This window comes from Macadamia integrifolia, unplaced genomic scaffold (genome assembly GCF_013358625.1).
Source record: "Macadamia integrifolia cultivar HAES 741 unplaced genomic scaffold, SCU_Mint_v3 scaffold_94A, whole genome shotgun sequence".
Classification (NCBI taxonomy): Eukaryota; Viridiplantae; Streptophyta; class Magnoliopsida; order Proteales; family Proteaceae; genus Macadamia; species Macadamia integrifolia.
Window position 1 is genome coordinate 327,433 of NW_024870676.1, and position 19,450 is coordinate 346,882.

Consider the following 19,450-nt stretch of genomic DNA (forward strand, 5'->3'; position numbering starts at 1 on the left):
CCAAAAAATTATTATTATTGTTATTATTTTTTTTTTAATGATTCCCAACAAAATGCATTATGCTGACTAAAAGCATTCGGCTTATAGCCCCCTCCCCACCTCAACCACCCACAAGCTAATTACAAATAACCCATCATTTTATTTAAATCAGATGTATAACAGTCTAAATAGAAAAACATTCTATTGCAATCAACCATAGAGTTATCTCTGAAATACATTTCTCAGATATTCATAATCATCCATGCATTGCTGTTTAAATTGTTAATACTCTTGAAGTATCACGAGAAAGCAATGATCTCACATCTGATGTGAATAGTCTGATATGAAGGTTTACCAAGACTTGAACATCTTCTCTTTATCAGTTTACTTTTAAGGGTGAGTTCTACTTCAGTCCCATCAAGTAATATAAGAGGAAAGTAGGATTTCAATTTTCCACACGTGTTCCTGCATCGAGAGGGAGATTATTAACATTCAATCTATACAAAACAACGATTCCACATCGGATGTAAGTTCTATCCAAATCCCAAAAAATACTTTATGGAATAATTTAATAATCTACAAGAACGAATATTACTTGCAAGATGCTGATATGAGGAGATTATTTCCATAATAATGAATTGAGTCTCTTAATTAACTCATAATATCTCTTTTCTTTTAGTGGGGAATTTTGTACTTTATAATTTTCTTAAAATGAATAAGGAAAGGAACGATGAACTTTGATTTTAAAACATGGAAGCCCACCTCTGTTGAACCATTCTCAACATTTGTCATCTTTTACTTGAAAAAGTAAGCAAAAGGAAATTATACTGATCCACCTTGGACGGTTCAGCTACTCCAAGATCATATCCTTTAGTTCCTTATTCAATTCCCTTTCCAATAGCTAAATCAAAAGCTTTTATGGTTTGGAAAACTGAGTTCATGTTAACTTATCATCAGCTACCCATTATAGTGCCTATAACTCTTGTTATTGGACAGACATGACTAGCTAATTCATTTGTTTGCATTCGGCATATGCTTCCAACAACATTTGATTGTAACTCAATTATGTCTGAGTTTATTAAAAGTTGATGGAATGATATTAATTGACCTATTGTGACATGTATAATTGAGGGGCAAGCGAATCCTGTCCTCTTGTGTGACCATGCTTCGGTGAGTAGATTAATGGGAAGTTGCACAGAGGCATTTTTTTTTGGGGGGTTGAGGAGCATAGTCTTTTTGCATCTCTCATGTCTAGGCGTAAAGACATGTAAGTGGGCAAAATTATTTTCTCCATAATTGAGAGTTTAAAATTTAAGGGAATGGATTCTCTGAATAAGCAAGGTACTTTGCATCCTCTTGCATTCATTTTTTTAAGGGAAAAAGAGCGCTCCTTATTTGCATGGCCCTGTGCCTAGACACAAAGGGCGGAAAAATTAATGATGCCTCCACCTTTGTGAATACAAAGAATTTACACCATTTTAATGCCCATGTAAATCCCCTCATTGGCCATCGCACTAGCGCAAGGACTACACAACCAAGGAGTATTATTTTCCCTTTTTTAATTATTTTTTCTATCATTAAGCAAGAAAATTATTATAACAACACATGTGAGGAGGCATTGTGTGAGATTTTCCCCAAAAACTAATCACCTGTAGGCATAACTTGGTGTTCACGAGTACATTATGAATTGTCTTGTCCCCTCAAAACTTTAAGATAATGATATGGTAAAATATGAATCACATTGCACATGGGCTTGTTTTGGGATAAAAGAACAAACACAAGAAAGAAAATAAACAAAAAATCACACACAAATAGGGAATTTAGGGCTATTTGACATTAACATTTACATGCATCCAAATGAATCATTTAATTTTTCTATTGACATAGAAGGTGTTACACCAATTCCCTTCCTTGCTATGTGGTCTCCTTCCTTAACCTAGGGTTTTTCTCTTGCAAATACAATATATAGGCACTAGAAACCCTAATTCTCATATGATTATAATTTTACCCTTCTACATGGAATGAATCCAAAACCGACCCAATGATACATATACGTGCATAATTTATGTGGGATCCACAAAATACAAGAGACAAAACTCAACACAACTTTCAACAGCATTGATATGACCTACTACTTAAGAAGCATATTATCAAAAAAAATTGGATTGTTTAAGAAGCATATTATCAAAAAATTTGGATAGTGTGATTTATGCATTATACCACTTTAAGCTTAGCAAGTGGAAGAGATAGGGATAAGTCATTGTCATTGCTCAAATACTTTTTGTAGAATATTTCTTTTTAAGTAAAAGCATTTTGGTCCTAGTTGACTAAATCCTTGGAATAAGATATACCAAAAAGAGAACAGTAAAGTCAAGTAGCCTTTCTTTTATTACAAATACCAAAATGTCCATTTATTTACTAAGAAGAGCCAATTATCTGCAATTCCTTGGTCTGAAAAGAGAGTTACTATTGGTTGAAGAAATTCTATTGCGTGTTAATGTCATATATAATGGATCACTGGCTCAAGCTTCTCATTGATACATATCTAGTTTTGGAGACATTATTGAGGCATCAAATATCATTGCCAAGTGAGCTGATGAGTATTAAAATGAAGATAGGAAATGTGATTTGAAAAAAAAAAAAAACAACTATGTGAATCTAACCAAAAGGTGAAACACATAACTAGGTGAGGAACTAACTGATAAAACTACAATTTTCTTATTTTGTGTTTCCTTGATCATCAATTTGTTAAAGAAGTGATCTTTCCAAAACATTTAGGGTTCTTAATTTGCACTTGATCTGCTTACTTCTTTAGCAAAACCTTAAAATATGGAATTTTTAATGCAATAATAAAGTATTGGAATATGACACATGCCACAATGGATTCATTAACAGATTGACACATAAATGCTGGTGTTTAAGTTTAAACAGCACATTGGCCACTAATCACAATTTTAAGTGTTAATAAATAATATACAAACAGTATATTCCATGAATTCTGGGGCCTAATTCATTCCAAATCATTGCATAGATCATCAACCATCTCCACTTTAAATGGGAAAAAAACTAATTCATCCCAAATCATTGCATAGATCATCAACCATCTCCACTTTAAATGGGAAAAAAAAAAATTAAGAGAAGATTGCTATACCATATTAACAAATTAACCTTGATCAACAATACAAAAGAAGCCATGTTACTTTCTTAACTTCTAGCATGATACATTCTAGGATGGATCAAGTTTTCCTATGCCTATTGTCCATTCATCATAGGGCTTGAGATGCGTGCTAGAATCAGGAGGGTATTTTGATAAAGTACTAAAATTTTATAGGGATTTGTGAATCCTGCGATGGTGAATGAACCATATTCCATGGTTTTAGGAAAGATTTTCCTTGTAAAATTGCAACAACATAAGCCCCTCTCTCTCTCTCTCTCTCTCTCTCTCTCTCTCTTAAAATGTGGAATCAGAACTAGAAGCAATTCAGGTCAGAATCGGCTTGAATCAATCTAACAAAGCCCTAGAATCGATTTAATCAGACTTATATTCCAAAGATTCTAATGTTTTATCCAGGAATTGACATATCGAATCGTTAAGAATCAGAATCTTTGTACACTAATTCTAATATGAATTTGGTGATTCCCTATCGAATTCTCCGATTCTTGAAACCCTAATCTCTTCCTTCCCAACATATGTAAAGGAAAATGTATCATTCAACCATGGCACAAAACATCCGTTCTAGCAAGACCCTAAAGTGGATTAGTCATTCTATGATCATCCAAGGTTATATCGACAATTAGCTACTGTCATTGTTCACTTTTACATTGGGTAATTATTCTTGAGATTTTCCCACCTAAATCAGGTTGGAAGCTTTGAGAAGATGTGCATTAGTTCCATAGTAGAAGAAAATATGCAACAAAGCCATGTTGACTAGGAGGTCTCGAGTTCGAGTCTCTTGGTTATTACCTTCGCTCCTTACATATCACCAAAAAAAAAAAACAGTATATCAACCGTAGGAGTGGAATCTTTCTTTCTACTTAACTTTCAAGAGAAAAAGAGATTCCATCTGTAGAGAGAGAGAGAGAGTGGAATCTTTCTTTCTTCCAACTTTCAAGAGGAAAAGAGATTCCATCTGTAGAGAGAGAGAGTCATATACTGCCTCGCGTGGTCTTAAAATGGCATATTCTCCTGTAGAATTCGCTCCATGCTTTTTGTATCTCACTGGATGTGAAAGCACTTAAAGCTCTGAGCATTTGAAAACAAAACCCACAAAAGAAAAACATCGCGGAGAGGTTAGTTAGAGAAGAAGAGCAGAAACAGATTAGAGAAGAAGGAAGGATGAAAGCAGCTTGTAAGGCTAGAGGAAGAGCTTTGACTTGGTGTGCTGTTTCGAAAATGGTTTGATGGGTGGGATTTGGGGAGGAATTAGGCCTCTCTGAATTCCTTACTTCCCTGCTATTTGACGTCTCCTCAGTCCTCTGAGGAGGAAGAATTAAGAGGACCTGAAAAGAACAAGAGAAAACCATCGATTCTAGCTCTGGATTGAGTTCTTCGTATCAGTTCGCTAGGAATTCAAGAGAGACTTTATGGGTCTACTCGACCCCATTGCCTGATTGGTTCCGGTGATCTTCGAGAGCGGTGACAGGTACAGTTGTTTCATCGGTTTTGTTTTTGGCAATCTTTGTCTTCTGTTCTAGGACTTTTATTCCACTTTATCCATTGAGCTTTATACACCAGCTTGCTTGTATGGTTTTAGGAATTTTTAAAGGACATAATTCTGAATTTCGACTATTTTCTGTGAAGAACTGTGAATTTCTCATGACCACTGAAATTGAATTTCTTGTACATTTATGCTTAGAATTAATTCTATTTTATTGTATGATTCTGTTGATACCTAAGACTGTTATTCATAGTTATCCAGAGGGTCTAATAAGTTTATTTTAAGGTTTTGGTAAATTTTGAAAATAGTGTTGAATTTCAAAAAAATTTAGCGAATAAATTGTGAATTTCCTCAGTGGAATGTACTCAACTTTCTTGTGGGTTTGTGCTTAGCATTAAATCTATTTAATTTGTGGCCGGAAAATCATTGAATAAATTGTTGTTGTATTTTCCATTGCGTCAATAAGACTGAAAGGTGAGTTTTAGAGAGGTGGGGGGAGGGGTTTAGAACAAGAGTTTCTGGTCAGCTTTTACTATGTTTTTCTCCTGTAATTCCCCACTTTGGTTTTGATAAAATCTGGAAGTTTCCAAATGTTACTATTGTTAGTCAAAAGACTGTGTAGTCTTCACATGTTACTATTGTTAAGAAAAAAAATATATCATTGCTGGAAATTAAAAAAAAAAAAAAAAAAATTGTCTATCTGAATGCAAGAAATTCCTCCCTTAATCCCCTCATTTACAGTGTACATGTAAATATATATATATATATATATATTTTTTTTTTGGGGGGGGGGGGGGGTGGTTCTTGATCATGCTATTTTCTCTTCATGTGCTGACAAATTATTAGCTCTTTAACACCAAAAGCAATTTAATGTCAATGCATTTTGAGATTGGTTTTGTTTCATCCTCTCTCTCTCTCTCTCTCTCTCTCTCTCTTTCTCTCTGCACAGCTTTGCCCCAGCTCTTTGAGAGAATTAATATTATTAGCGTGTCTGTTGATACAGGATCTTGGGAGAATTGAATGAATCACTGCATCTCTTCCAAATATTAGCATGCAGGGGTGGTCGTTAAGATGACCTTGTCAATCTCTATGATTCAATAGATTACCCAGATTCCATTGTCAAGTTGCTAGAGGTTCCTCATCAACTGGATATCTCCATATGTGGCTTGCACAGAAGCAGACAGAAAGTGTTCTTCACTTGTTTGAGTGAATGCTTTCATAGGGCAAATCTCCTTTGGCATTAGATAATCCTTGTCAAATAAATTTCGGCTTTGTTGGGGGCAAATCTCCTTTGGCAAGAAGCACATCAGGAATACTGAACTGTTGGTGCAAATCTTTAATGGGCTTGAGGACAGTTCAAATTTAATTGGAAATTATTATTAGCTTTGGGAAAATTTGATGTATATGTGAAAGATTCATCACTGCTGGGCAAATCTCCTTTGGCAATACTCACTGCAGGAAGAGTTCTTTTCAGGCATATCTTTTTGTGGCAGTAAAAAAGTTGAATCAGATCCATCTTTTGTTGGACAGATCTCCTTTGGCATCATTCTCTTGGGTGTTTCACTCCAGTCTCGGGCAAATCTCCTTTGGCAGTTTCTCCTCAGAAACTTAAATCCAGCTCTTGGGCAAATCTCCTTTGGCAGTTACTCCTTCGAATTGTAAGTCCATCCATTGGGCAAATCTCCTTTGGCACTTGGTCCTGGTGGAAACTACTCCACAGTCACTCTCCTTGGTGGATAGTCCTTCCAGAAGTCTGAACTCTTTGACTGTTTGGAAAATCTCCTTGGGCATTTTTTGGGGAACTTAACTCTGGCTGTTACACAATATCTCCACCGGCTTATAATCCCTGCACAAATTTCACTCTGTTGGGGCAAATCTCCTTTGGCACTTAAATAATCTGTAGATTCCTTCTCTGGTGTTCCAGTGCTGACCTTGTTGGTTTCTGGGCAATTCTTCTTTGGCATCACATACAATCAGAACCTAATTCATCTTTGAAGACTTAAAGGTGGAAATTTTGGTATTGTGTCATTTTCCTATTAACTTCCAGCTACAGGTCCTTGTCACAGTCTTGGGTAAGATAATATCAGAACAACTGGGGTTCAGGTGCTGGCTGTCACAGACTGTTTAATTAAGAAACAAAATTTATTGGTACTCTCTCTCTCTCTCTCTCTCTCTCTCTGTGTCCTTTCTTTTGCTTCTCTTTAATGTTTTTTTTAGTTATTACTATTTGTATTATAGATAAAGAAGCTCAATTTCTGTGGTGATACTATAGTTTTATTCTGTTAAATGTTTTTGGAAAATAATCTAATTCTGTTTCCCTATAAGCTGAAACCTTACACTTGCAATTGTGTGTCATCTTTGTTCAGGACCAGTTGTATCAACTTTCTTCAAAGTTACTCATTTCAAGTAAAACACTCTGTGCTTGAAGAATCTGATTCTAATCAACATACTTTTAAGTTTCACTTGAATGCTTAGAGGTGAGTGAATGTCAAACTATGGTTGGGCTTGTTCTATGTGATGTGATGTGATGTGTGTGATGCGTGTGTGTGTTTTGACATTTTCTTATGCTGAAATATATTGCCGTTGTACGTCAGGCATCTAAACGATGGATATGCTCCATAGCGACACAGATTGTGAAAGTTTCGGTTTGAGCAGTGGTAGTGAGGATCAAGATGACATTGATTCTTACGGTGGACAGGCTCAGAGCATTTTCTCAAGCCTGGAGGATAGCATTGGCAAGATTGATGATTTCCTTGCATTTGAGAGAGGGTTTGTACATGGGGATATCGTTTGCTCCATGACAGATCCATCTGGACAGATGGGACGAGTGGTTGATGTGGATGTGGTTGTGGATTTGGAAAATTTCTTTGGTGAAATTATCAAAGATGTAAACAGCAAAAAACTTCTAAAGATCCGTAACTTTACATTGGGGGACTATGTAGTTCATGGGCCATGGCTTGGAAAAGTGGGCAGAGTGGTTGATCGTGTCACCATCCTCTTTGATGATGGTGCAAAATGTGAGGTTACCACTGCAGATCCAGTAAATCTTATACCCATGTCTTCCAACCTACTCGAAGATGCACAGTACCCTTACTATCCAGGTCAGCTTGTTCGAGTTAGGCACTCCAGTTTTTTCAAATCAGCAAGATGGTTGTGTGGTGTCTGGAAGGAAAATCGAGTTGAAGGTACTGTGTGCCATGTGGAGGCAGGATTGGTCTATATCGATTGGGTTGCCTATGCCAATATTGGTAGTGATATCAATTTTCCTGCTCCCCCCTGTAAGCAGGATTCAAGGAACCTAACTTTGTTGTCATGTTTTCCATATGCTAATTGGCAGCTGGGTGATTGGTGTGTACTTCCAGTTGACGTTCAGAGGCTTGTTAATAAGCATGTCTCACCTACTTTCTCCTTTCAAGGGTGCAAGAAAATAGAGGGACAGCAGCGAAGTTTTCCTGATTCTCATTTTGAGGAGACTTACATAATCATGAAGAGAAAGATTAAAGTGGATGTCCTTTGGCAGGATGGCAGCCACTCAAGTGGCTTAGATTCACAGTTGTTATTCCCAGTATTCAATGTTGGTGATCACGAGTTTTGGCCAGAACAGTTTGTCCAGGAAAAGATGACTTATGATGATCCACATGTTTCTAGTTGCCAGAGACTAGGTGTTGTGAAAAGTGTGGATGCAAAGGAACGAACTGTTAAGGTGAAATGGAGGACTCCTGTGGTGAACCAAACTGCTTATTCAGTCAAGGATTACAATGAGGAGACTGTTAGTGCATATGAATTGATTGAACACCCTGACTACTGTTACTGCTTTGGGGATGTTGTTTTTAGATTGGAAAAGAACAGATATGCTTTTGAAACTGATGGAAAGAATGAAACCCATGAAGATTACCTAGAAACGGAAGCGGGCGTGGATTTTGCCCCAGTATTTGGTGACAGTGCTCTTGAACATAAGCACAGTGGTCAAGGTCAGCAAGAGGACCCGCATAAATATTATTTATCTTGTATAGGGACTGTTATTGGCTCTAAAGATGGAAGCATTGAGGTGAAATGGGCTAGTGGTCATATATCCAAGGTAACATACTATTTCTTGGTATCATCTTCTTGGAAGTATTTGATTTATATACTAGAATATGTATGTTCTATGCACAATGATTAGGTTCTTTTGGTTGAATTTGCACTGATAGTGTGCAAGAATTGTAGATTATCTTTGTGAATTTCTTGCTTTAGATAAGATCTCAAAAGCAGATAACACTTTTGAACTAGGAGGTGCACAATTAAATGGAATGTTTATTTACAAGAAATGTAACAATATCATTCCATGATGACATGGTCACACCAAATTTTTCAAGAACTGATTAATTGTTCTTTTGTAAGCAATTTTCAGGTTGAGCCTCATGAAATTGTTGGCATTGATAAATATGAAGAATCAGATGCAAACCCTGTACACAATGAAGAAATTATTGAGGGTGATTTGAGTCAGGAAAACCCAGGGTATGGAAAGCAATCTTGGAAACTGAAAGAAAAGGTGAGATGCAGTCTCTCTCTCTCTCTCTCTCTCTCTCTCTGACCCACAGCCACCCCTAATTCATGTACAAAATCAAACTTAATAAATTGGATGTTACTTTATTTATAGGATGTGTTGGAGAAGACCTCGAATGTTATTGACAAGGAGTGCAAGAAGGATGTTTGGGATTCTGGTGCCTTTTTCCTTCCTCGAGCTGCTATCGATTTTTTCACAAATGTTGTGGCAAGTTTATTCGGTTCCCATGGATCCACTTCTGAGGATGTGAATAAATTTTATCATACCCATGAGATTGAGGTGTTTGAACATTGCAAGATAAACACAGAGGAACCACCATCAGTGGGATATGATATGAAGACATTCAGACAGACAAGTCTGAAGCAGAAAATAGAAGAACAAGAGAGTAAAGAATTATTTTCATCAGGCAATGAGAAACAAGGACTGTTTAAGGCTTTTGATATTGTTGTTGATTCCTCAGACCACCACTTTGTTAATGAATCTGGTGATGGATCGATGCTATCACAGGTAAGGAATTTCTTGCCTTTTCTTGAACTAAATTATACTTTGCTATTGCTTTTTGTATGGTGTTTTGAGGCCTGGAAAAAGTAGGGTGGATGCATGAGGTCGGCATGTAGATTCCAAAACCTTAGACAAACCCTTCGAACATCGATCCTGAAAATTCTCTGCCCCAAAAGAGTGCAATGGAAACAATAGCAGTTGTGTGTAACCACCCCATATAATAGGATGAGATTAATTAAATTTATTGTGTGCTACAGATAATGTTCACTATGTTTTTATTTTCTTTCTTTTTTATGCTCTCACAGGCAAAAAGAGGTTGGTTGAGGAAAGTGCAGCAAGAGTGGACCATTCTGCAAAGAGATCTTCCTGGTTTGGTTCTTTCTCCTAACTGTTTCTTTTAGTGAGCATTTTCGTTTCTGTTTGTTTCATGCTCAAAAACATCTAATTAAGTTGCACCTAGTTGGGTCTGACATATGGGGTTTTACCAGATGTATTTGATCCTGAATGAGGGATACACCAGTGAGCCCTCAATGCTGCCAATTATTGTGCTATTCTGAGATTTATCTCATACATTAAGGGCTTAACTATTGTTGTGCTTTGCACAAATTAGGACATACTATTGGTGTGCTTTGCACTAAATTATACTCATTATAATATCCAGAAAATTTGATTTGTTTAGTGCATGGATAAGCCAAAATATCCCTATTCTTTTCTTTCTCTTGATTTCTCTAACTCACATTCTACATATCTTCTGCCACCTGCAAGGCAGAGCTCAAAGATAGTTGGATTTTTTTTTTTTTTTTTTTTTTTTTTTAAATAACAGTTTTATTAAAAAAAATGGGAAGAATTTACAAGCCCTAGGGCCATAGAGAGGAAACCAAATCAAACAGAAAAACAAGCAATAAGCGCTACTCAAGGGGAGGGGGGTGCGGCTGCAAGATGCAGAGGGGAAGACCTCAGGACACGACAATGAGCCTATTGCTTGGGGAATCCCTTACAGACGAATGAGGGAGCATGGCAAGTTTGGAGCTAACGTCAAAGTAGATGGCATCCCAAATCATATCAAAAGAGCGGGATTTGGAGCTCCATCCAGATGTGGTTGATGGAGGCACAAAAAGCTAACCTCCTAGCGGTGTCACATATGGTGTTTCTACCAAATGTTATATTGACCCAGATCCACTCTCTATGGAGGTGAAGGGATTTTCTCCTTGCCGGCCAGCAGCTACTGAGGACTTTCTTCCAAATGGAGGCAGCAAAGGGGCAAGAGAAGAACAGGTGATCTGTATCTTCTAGGCCATTCCAACAAAGGCTGCATGAAGGGGAGACCAGGATGCAGCGATGGATGAAAAACTGTGTGGGAGGCAGTTGGAGAGGGCGCGCCAAGTGGTGTAGCTTTGGCAGGGGGTATGACCTACAATCCTGTGGCTAGGGGATCATCCAATTCGCTCTAACAGACAGGCATGGTTCAGTAGTCAAAGCATCTTTGTCGCTTTCATGTACCCATTGAATGGCAGCCTTTTCGGGGGTTCCTTAGGGGCTAATTCACTCTGCGTAGATTGACTATAGCTGGTTTTCTGCGAAATCTATTTCAGTAGAGCGTATGATGTCGATGGCCCGAGGTGGAGCACTCAATGGGCTAGGGTGGCCCCCATTTCGCTTTACCAACCCTAGGGAAACTCCGAATACAGGCCGTCATCGTTTGTACAGACAGACTTTTTGGGTGCTAAAATCCAAGTCGAGAGGGAAACAGCCCAGATCATAAGCTAAGGGGCCTTGGGATCTCACCAAATTCCAAACAGAAAGGGAACTGAAGATAGTTGGAGTTTGGATCACCTGTTGTGATGCAATGAGGACCCCTTGTGGAAACTTACTCAGGGCACAGAACAATAGGTGCAGAATCACTAAATGTGCCCTCAACTTTGAATGGTCAAAGTTACCATCTGCTACTAGAAATAAATGGCCCACTTTTTCAGCATTACATCCTGGTTGGAATGCCTCTAGATTTTGCGATAGTCAATAGCATATACAAAAGTTGATCATGACTTGGTACTTGTACCCACTTTCTTACCCACCAATTACATGATGTTTCTCTTGAAATATCTAGATGCAACTAGCTATGTACAAAACTATTTTTCTATTGCAATGTCTACATGGCAGATGCACCTAACTAAATGATCAGGGTTCAAAGGATGGTTCCAGTGGAAATAAGACACGCACAATGCTTCACATGCATAGCCTAACCAATCTGTGATAAGAGACCAATAAGTTGTTGTTTTTGTATATATATATATATATATATATATTAAGCAACTGAAAACAATGATGTAATTAAAAGTCAAAAGTAAAAAAGTGGTGAAATATAATTAATAAATACATTTCTCAACTATAATTACGCAATGTTAAGATATAAGAAGAGAAAACACTTGTGAAGAAATTAATGAAACATGTTTAGTGTGTTTAGCAAGTCATTTTAAGAATTTAAAAACAGGGGAAAAACATACAAAAAGGAGCAGCACTAGGAGTGGAACGTGGGTGCCAACAAACTATGTAAACAAGCTATTTATAATCTGCCATGTGTAGGAATTGCATGATTCTGAAAAGGCATCTCCTAGCAGATGATTTTTGAAATTATACTTTTTGACCATACAAGTAACATCTTTTTGAACCTGAATAGATACGATCTACATTCGCGTCTATGAGGAAAGGATTGATCTCCTGAGGGCAGCCATAGTTGGAGCACCTGGAACTCCATATCATGATGGGCTTTTCTTCTTTGATTTTCTCCTCCCCCCTGACTATCCACATGAGCCACCAGTAAGTATGCCATTTAATATTTGCGGCTTACTGGCTGCATATTATATGTATATATGTAATACACCTGATTGACACACACACAAACAATTGCAAAATAATGTAACTTCAATTAACTATACATGTTGTTTGTCAAAATCATTATGCAGTTGGTGCACTATAGGTCTGGTGGCCTCTGTCTCAACCCAAACCTGTATGAATCAGGAAAGGTCTGTCTCAGCCTCCTCAATACATGGACAGGCACAGGCACTGAAGTATGGAACCCTGGAAGCTCCAGCATTCTTCAAGTCCTCCTTTCCCTGCAGGCTCTTGTTCTCAATGATAAGCCTTATTTTAATGAGGCTGGATATGATGAGCAGAAGGGCAAGGCAGAGGGAGAGAAGAATTCTATAACTTACAACGAGAATGCTTTCCTTCTGTCTTGCAAGTCCATGCTATACTTGCTACGGAACCCCCCAAAGGTATTTTAAACCACCTCTTCTAGAACCTCCTTGTTGAAGTTCGAAGTAATTCAGTGAATATCTCAAGAGATTAACAGTTATTTGTTTTCTTGTTTGATATTGATACAGAATTTCGAGGCCCTAGTGGAGGAGCACTTCCGGAGACACTCGCACTTAATTCTTCTGGCCTGTAAGGCATATATGGAAGGTGCACTAGTTGGCTGTGCTTTTGGATGTGGAATGACTGATCAAGAATGTCAAAAGAGCAGTTCCACTGGTTTCAAAATAATGCTAGCTAAGCTCTTCCCTAAGCTTGTCCAGAGTTTTGCTGCCAAGGGAATCGACTGCAGCCAATTCATTGAGACAGAGAATGGTTTTGTGATAAAGTAAGTAATATCAGTTTACTTGACAGACATTTACGCAAAGTTAAGGACCATATATTCTGCATATGTAAATCATGTGCTCAATAAGGTTTGTCTTTTATGATTTTCTTTATTGAAGTTTGTTGTATTTATTGAAGAAAGACTTAACATTGAAGGATGTGGTGGTGCAAGTCTCTTGTTTGATGACTTGTTAATAACTTAAACCGAAGACTGTTTTGTTGAATTTCTTAGTAGCAGTGATTGTACGAGTGCTTAAAATGTTGATTCTTGTTTCTTAATGACTGCATGAGTGCTTAGATTGCTTGAAGAACCAGTTGAGAAGTTTATACCGACGTTATTATGTCTCATGCAAGAGGTTCAGTACACATTATGTTCATGGTAGTAGCTCTAGCTTCCTAGTGTCTGAAACATTGACGTCTTCTGTTCTATTTGAAGTTTCTCTTATGAACAATTAGATTACTTGGAGGTGGGGTATATATTTGAAATGATGTGTACAAGACAAGTTGATAGTATTTTTAAGGAGTTGATCAATATGGAAACCAGCATTAAGTATGTTACAATATCGTAACTGACCATTGATCAAGTTGTGGAGTGCAACAAATGTGAGATTCTGCATTTGATTATATCAGTTACCATGTTTTATTGAGTATCGAGAAGTATAATACAGTGAAACTTGAGGTTCATCGAGTTGTGTTTATTTTTAACTCAAGTGGTCTCCTTGTGTCACAAAGTGGTCGGTTCTTCAAAGGGCTACAGGCATAGATCCATATATGTTTTTAGCTGAAGAGGGATTCTTGTATATAGTATATTTTCTATTTTATTTTTCTGTTTATGCATATTCCATATATGCTTGGTTCTTAGATTAACATGGTATCAGAGCTCTGATATACCGCCAACCACTTCAGCTACAGCACCCTACTGTTCCTCCATGCGTAGCTCCTTCGTGTGCAGCACAGTGCAACTTCCCTGCTCACCTCCCTTACGCCCACAGTCTCTCTGTGCATGTATAAAACCTCCCAATACCCTTGCTCCTGCAACCCAGCCACTACAACCTCCTGAACCCTTGCAATTGCAACCTAAATATACGTCAAGACAACCTAGCCTTTGTAGCCTTCTGCCTCATACGCATCCCTAGCGAATGACCCCCGCTCCTACTACCTCACGCTGCTTCCTACAGCCTTCTGCCTCTTTCACTTTCCTGGCCTGTTACCATGGAAAATAATCCTTTGTTTTTCTCTTCCATGTTTTTCCTTGTTTTGCTACTTGCAGAACGTGACATGTGGACAACTTAAGACCAACGCACCGGATGTAATAATCCTCACCCAATCTTGACCGTTGGTTTCCTTGTTGTCCACGTGTCGCGTTCTACAGGTAGCAAAACAAGGAAAAACATGGATGAGAAAAACAGAGGATTTTGATCCTGCTACCATCCTCACCTCCCAAACCTACCCGTAAACCTGCTACGCCTTTTTTGTCGCAACCCTCCCCATTTGGGTTTTCGCCTTTCCCTCTGATTTTACTATTTCTATACATCTAGCAGTTCTGATCACCCAAGTACTGTTGTGTGTTCCACTCTCGTGTGCTCCTCCTCTGATCCATGCTATTGTGCAGCTGCACTACGCAGCCCTCCACCCACACAACCTTATGCCTCAGCTGGCTTTTTTTTGCTTCTGGGAATTTGGATTCTTTCCCATATCTCTGTGCAGGCATTTTTGCCTAATATCTAAGGTCAGCCTTTGTTCTACCTGCTATATATCTATTTGAGTTCGCCTATTATATCGGGTTTCTTAGATTTTCGGCTTATCTTTGCTAATGCTTCCATTTGGGTGATGTTATTCCAGCCTTGTTTCGATTGGAATTTTTGTGGTTATAATAGAGAAATTTGAGACATTGTCAAATTTGATGGAACCAGCTGTTGTATGTGGCGTAAGGGTGTCAATCGGTTCGGTTCCGGATGTTCGGTTTGATTTTGGTTTTGTTCTGAATGAAGAACCAACCAGGTTCTGTATTTAGATACTCAAGCTGATTCAATTCGGCTTGGTTCGGTTTCGGTTCCAATTCGGTTATGATATGCAGTTTTAATTCAATTATGAAAACGGTTCCACTTTTGGATCATGACTGTGATGGTTAAAGGCCATAATGGGATCAAGTTATGGGCCTTATGGCCATTGCTAACTCCAAAATTGTCTTAGCATGTAATTATGTGATGATAAATTGCAAAAAACAATTATCAAAAAAAAAAAAAAACCTCTCTTAACGATACTAGGTTTTTTTAAGAACAATTCGATTCGGTTTCGGTTTGAACTGATGGTTTTTACACCTTAAACCAAAACTGAGTCGAACCGAGGTCCATACTCACATACTCAAACCCCATTTGAACCGAATTAATTCGGTTTGGTTTGATCCAGTTAATTTGGCTCAGTTTCGGGTTTAGTATTCGATTTCGGTTTGAAATTGACACCCTTAATGTGGCGGTTTCATTTCTAGCTTTTTTGTAGAAGAGAAAGGTTTGTGGAATTATCTCGACAGCTCTACACCCAAACCCTTTGCAACTGGTCGCACTAGATCAGTTGCTTTGGCTAAATGGAATATGATGTTAGATAAGGACCCACAAGGGGTTAGACAAAAGGGTTAGGAGGGCTGAACCTTTGACCTATCCTGGATTTATGCTAGAGCCTGATTACCTAGTTGCCTACCACTGAGTTAGAAGTCATCCTTTAAATAAATTTTATGGTCCATGCTGATCATATCCTTCTCTAATGTCAACCAAAAAAAAAAAAGATTGTTTCTCTTAGAAGTTTTTTTATATCTCCCAATTTTTTTTTCAAAATTTTTTTTTTATTTAATGCATTAAATTTTATCACAATCCCAAATTACCCTTTGTTATGTAAGCCGTTAAGACTTAAGTATTATATTAAATGAAATAAAATATATTATCAGGGATATAATTTGGAAATTTTGAATTAGATTATTAGGAAACTAATGGCAGAAATACAAGACCTTAAAAATTAGATTTATCAAATGGATAATCAATGTGTGACGAGGAGTATATGCTATAAAAGAGAAAATCACCTTCAACGGTCAGTGAAGGGTGGCTTTCCTTAACAACCTTGAATATTTGTCGCACGGCAGCTCTATTATTCTTCAAATTATGTGGATATGTCCATCACATCATGGATCAAATTAAATGGGTGTACATGAGGTTGAGGTTAGGCAGCTGGGTTCCATTATAACTCTAGGGAAGTTTGAAGGTTCGACCATCCCACCCACCTTCCATACCTTTCTTAATATCATAATAGTAAATTAGTAGTTAATAATAAATGTGGCCTAGTAATCCCTTGTTGGCCCACTTGTGAATCCTTATTTGGTCAGTGTAAGTCTTGCAACGGAAGAAACAAAGATATGGGTGTACATACTAGACCAAGCCTATACTTCTTTTTTTTTTTTTTCGTATATTTTTGGATAATAGAAGAAACTTTTACTGAACGAGCAGCTGTTCTAGTATGTACAGAATGAGATTACAGTACAATAAGCAAAAAGAGTCGAAATAAAAGCTGGAGGGGAAGATTCCCAGAGAACCAAATCATCAGAATTACAATCAAAATTAGCAAGAGCATCAGCAACAAAATTGCCTTGCCAATAACAATGCTGAAAAACCACAGAGGAGAAGTGAGAAACTTGGGATATACAACTCATGATAATATGACTAGTCGTCCAAAGTGGATCAGGCTCCTCTCCAATTACTGGGCCAGCCCAAGGACTCATCCAAGGGCAAGGGGAGGATTCAAACTTGCATCCCAACACACTGGTGGCACCCTTAGGTCTTCCTCACCCTCGAGTGAATCCTTGGGCTGCCCAGTAATTGGAGAGGATCCTTTTTCGCCATTTTATTTTTCAACAAGTTAAGTACCATTAAGTTATCACTCTCCACAATGATAGAACGGAAGCCACAGGACAAGACAAAGCTTCACGAACCAAAGCTTTTGCCATGTATGCAAAGGCTAGTGACAGAGCCAATAACCCCAAAAGAGAAGCACCTCTATTATTCCCTAAACTCCACCAAATGCCAGCAGCTCAGGACAGCCAATATAGGAATCATCAACATTAAACTTCACAAAACCAGTTATAGTGTCTATAGCTCCACTAAGGCGTACTATCACAACTTACAAGATAGAGAAAGAAAGGGAAGGCAGAGATGAAGGTAGGAAACACAAACAATGGTCTCCTTAACCTACAACATGTCGGTTCTCCCCTCCCCTCCCCTCCCCTCCCCCAAAATGATCATGTAAAGGTTATAAACGCACAATCCCTAGAAAGATCTTTACTCTTTAGAATTGATCCATTTGATGGTGGGTTCCATCTTGAATTTATGAATTGGTCCCTAAAACTATGTCCTACACCACAAGTCAATGCCCATGACCTAAGCAAGCTTTTTGCCTTGGGATAATCTCTTTAAATTTGAAAGGAAAAGGGTAAAAATGTGGAATTTAATTTTTAGCTATGTCTTCAAAAGATGATTTTAGAAATGATCTTTCATTTGAAAAAGTTACTCAATATCTATGGTACTCAATATCTATGGTCTCCTCAACCTACAAACAATGGTCTCCTTAACTTTTGTTTAATCAATCAAGATCTCAAACTTCAACCATAAAGTCATTGGATGGTCTATGTCCAAGAAACCATTCTCAACCACCCACATTTTTCTATGGGTATAGATAGATCAACAATCCAAATGAAGCTATTGGCCAATGAAGACTGATGGATAGTCTCATCTATGACATCTATTTTCCTTTGGCTGGTCTACAATTGTAATGTAAAAACAAGGATAAAATCTTGGGAAACATGGTGATATTATTGAAAGTTGACCGAACTTTCAACTTTTACTAATCCAGTGGGGAAAAGGTGAGCCATTGAGTGAAAAGGTAGTTCACATTGTTTTCTTTTGCCTACCTTTGGTTGCAAGTAAAATAGAGATAATAAAATCATTTTTCAAAAGAAAAATAGAAGTAGAAGAAATGTTTACTGTGGACGGAGCGTGGCAATGGGAGCACATGAGTAGACATCAATAAGACTGTCATTTGCATTTAATGGGAGGTAGGTTAGCAAAGTGGTGGTCATTTTGCTGCCCATATGCCTAGGCTAAGGGTCATGCCATAGAAACCATTTTCCCATAAAAGTTTTATAATCATGATTTTATAACCTATTTAAAACCTTGGAGGAGGTTCGGAAAGCTGTCTGCTTTCATGGAGCTAGTAGCTCAACCATTGGGTGGTCTAACAACTATGCTGGTCCCTCGTGAGTCCCTGGCTTGGCCCCCTTACAGGTCACTATGTGGTCTCTTAGTGAGTCTTGCTTAGCTTAGTAACCCTAGAACTAGAACCTTAAAAAAAAAAACTCGGAATTAGGGTTAGGATGGAGTCGCAGTCAGGACAGACATAACAACAAGAGAGAAAAAGGGTTTTCTACATTTTAAAGTATAAGGATTGTTTATATGTCTTATGTATTGAGGAACTTTAAAGGATGGGCTTGGAATATTCCTCCATGCAAGAACCATATGGTAGTGCAGTTGTGCGTTCTTGTCTATTGATTGATCCTAATCCCATATAGTCATGTCTTCATTGAATATAATACACTAAGTGAAGTTGGAGGGAAGGTGGTAATGTCAATTTTCTTTTTTTTTTCTGGGCTTTTGGATTCAATAGTGGAGAATAGTGACATGTCAATGGTAGACAATCCTAATCAACAAAATGAGTTAATAGTTTTCTATTGAAAATGGAAAAGGATGTCGATAGCCTTCAAGTATGGTCCACAAAACTCCACAATACTTTAATTGGTTGTTAAGTCCATTTATTAATTGGTCGCAAGATGTGAAATTTTAGGAGATACACCGCCCATTCATCAATAATTCTAAAATTCCAAGTCAAACTTCAACTTTGGAGTTTGGAATGACTTGTAATGCCGTGTCCCTTTTTATTGATAAATTGTAAGGTGGAACTCATGGAATCAAATATAGAGGTCCATAGGCTCTCTCTCTCTCTCTCTCTCTCTCTCTCTCTCTCTCTCTCTCAAAAGCAGGAAATCACTATCAGTTAATACAAACACTAGGTAAATTGGAGAACTACCAATCAATGA

The 19,450-nt window shown here is 37.8% G+C and overlaps 1 protein-coding gene across 1 annotated transcript; it reads left to right on the forward strand.

Annotated features, from left to right (window-relative positions):
• Positions 1-4,141: 4,141 nt before the first annotated feature.
• Positions 4,142-13,596, forward strand: LOC122071783 (probable ubiquitin-conjugating enzyme E2 24). Its single transcript, XM_042636190.1, has 10 exons — positions 4,142-4,622; positions 5,641-6,785; positions 7,004-7,114; positions 7,232-8,715; positions 9,028-9,168; positions 9,277-9,690; positions 9,990-10,053; positions 12,359-12,498; positions 12,645-12,956; positions 13,065-13,596. Exons 4-10 carry the CDS (start codon positions 7,243-7,245, stop codon positions 13,323-13,325), a joined length of 2,805 nt encoding a protein of 934 aa, XP_042492124.1. The 5' UTR covers positions 4,142-4,622; positions 5,641-6,785; positions 7,004-7,114; positions 7,232-7,242; the 3' UTR covers positions 13,326-13,596.
• Positions 13,597-19,450: the final 5,854 nt, after the last annotated feature.

What these genes read in the sequence shown, in the direction of transcription:
- LOC122071783 (XM_042636190.1), top strand. Translation starts at nt 7,243, where the DNA reads ATGGATATGCTCCATAGCGACACAGATTGTGAAAGTTTCGGTTTGAGC. An exon ending in CTTGGAAACTGAAAGAAAAG is followed by an intron (nt 9,169 to 9,276) that starts GTGAGATGCAGT and finishes CTTTATTTATAG; the next exon opens with GATGTGTTGGAGAAGACCTC. An exon ending in TGCTACGGAACCCCCCAAAG is followed by an intron (nt 12,957 to 13,064) that starts GTATTTTAAACC and finishes ATATTGATACAG; the next exon opens with AATTTCGAGGCCCTAGTGGA.